Genomic DNA, 1,332 nt, shown 5'->3' on the forward strand with positions numbered 1-1,332 from the left:
AAAAATATGTAAATAACGGATAATGAAATCTCGATTATCACTTTATCATGCTAGAGTAAAAAATGTTCGGTGACACCCGAACTTAGCCCTTCCTTACTTGTTTACTGTAACAACAATTCAACGACACTTGACTGGCACGCTTATTTCATAATTTCAGTTTTTCTGTTGCGCTCGGTTTGTTTACACGGAATTGAAAACTTGGCAGTTTTGTTTAATATAACTTTGTAACTTAATCAGGGGTGTTGTGGAGTCTGATAGTTGTCGGAATCAGAATTGAAACCGATCAAAAAACGTAGTAGGTGTCATGAATTCAGATATTATTGGTTTGATGTTCGAAACAGAATTTGTATCGGTTTTGGGTGTCATCGAAACCAATTTTATCGGGTTTGCTATCAGAAATAAAACAAGAAGATAATCGCCAACAGAATTGAATATTCAGTTTATATTTCTGTGTGTTGTTAGACGGTTGACAAAATGTAAGTTAAGAAATTTATTTATTTTATTGTTACGAAGTAATTAACTTTATTTTTGTAGGGGAAAACATAAGAACAGAACGCAAAATACGATTATAGTTGAATTTATGGAAAAAAATTCTGATATCTTAAGAGGATTTACGAAACGTAATAAGCCGACGATAGATTCGTTATGGCAGGCATTAACTGAATCCCTTAATGCTGCAGGTCCTCCACACAAACACGTAAACGGGTGGAAAAAGGTAAGTAAATTTCAGTGAAAATTAAACTGCAATTAAATTAAACTTATTTCTATAGGTTATAACTGAGTGGAAAAGCGAAATCAAAAGAAAATTAGCTCACAACAAAATTGAGAGTCGAGCAACAGGAGGTGGTCCATTTTCAAAATATCAGCTTACTCCAAACGAAGAAACCATTGTGCGTCTTTGTGGCATTTCGCAAACTATAGAAGGCGTATTAGGCGTTTCTCTTGGCACCCAACCCGTTAATGAGAATTTAAATATACCAATTGCAGGGTGAATGTAGATTTGTCTTCCTCATCGCCAGAGGAACAAAATATAAACTTGAGTTATAATGCATCCAATAGACAAAAAGATGCCGACGATATACCCTCCACGTCACAAAGGCAACACGAAATAAATGCTAGTGTACCTAGAAGGCAAAAATTAGAAAGTACAGCAGATCGCTTAAAAAGATTTTTGGATGAGGAAGATAAAAAAAATGGAGATATATTGAAAAAATTTGATCAAATAATAGAACTGCAATCTAAAAATGCCAGCAGCTTGAGGCGTATATACAAAGCAATAGAGAGTAATAATAAAACTGTTGGAAGAGCTATTACTGAATTGAAAGATGAGTT

The 1,332-nt window shown here is 34.2% G+C and overlaps 1 protein-coding gene across 1 annotated transcript; it reads left to right on the top strand.

The window, feature by feature from the left end:
- Positions 1–580: 580 nt before the first annotated feature.
- Positions 581–992, top strand: LOC120781112. The gene is made up of 2 exons (XM_040113251.1): positions 581–715; positions 771–992. Exons 1-2 carry the CDS (start codon positions 581–583, stop codon positions 990–992), a joined length of 357 nt encoding a protein of 118 aa, XP_039969185.1.
- Positions 993–1,332: the final 340 nt, after the last annotated feature.

This window comes from Bactrocera tryoni, unplaced genomic scaffold (assembly GCF_016617805.1).
Source record: "Bactrocera tryoni isolate S06 unplaced genomic scaffold, CSIRO_BtryS06_freeze2 scaffold_296, whole genome shotgun sequence".
NCBI lineage: Eukaryota > Metazoa > Arthropoda > Insecta > Diptera > Tephritidae > Bactrocera > Bactrocera tryoni.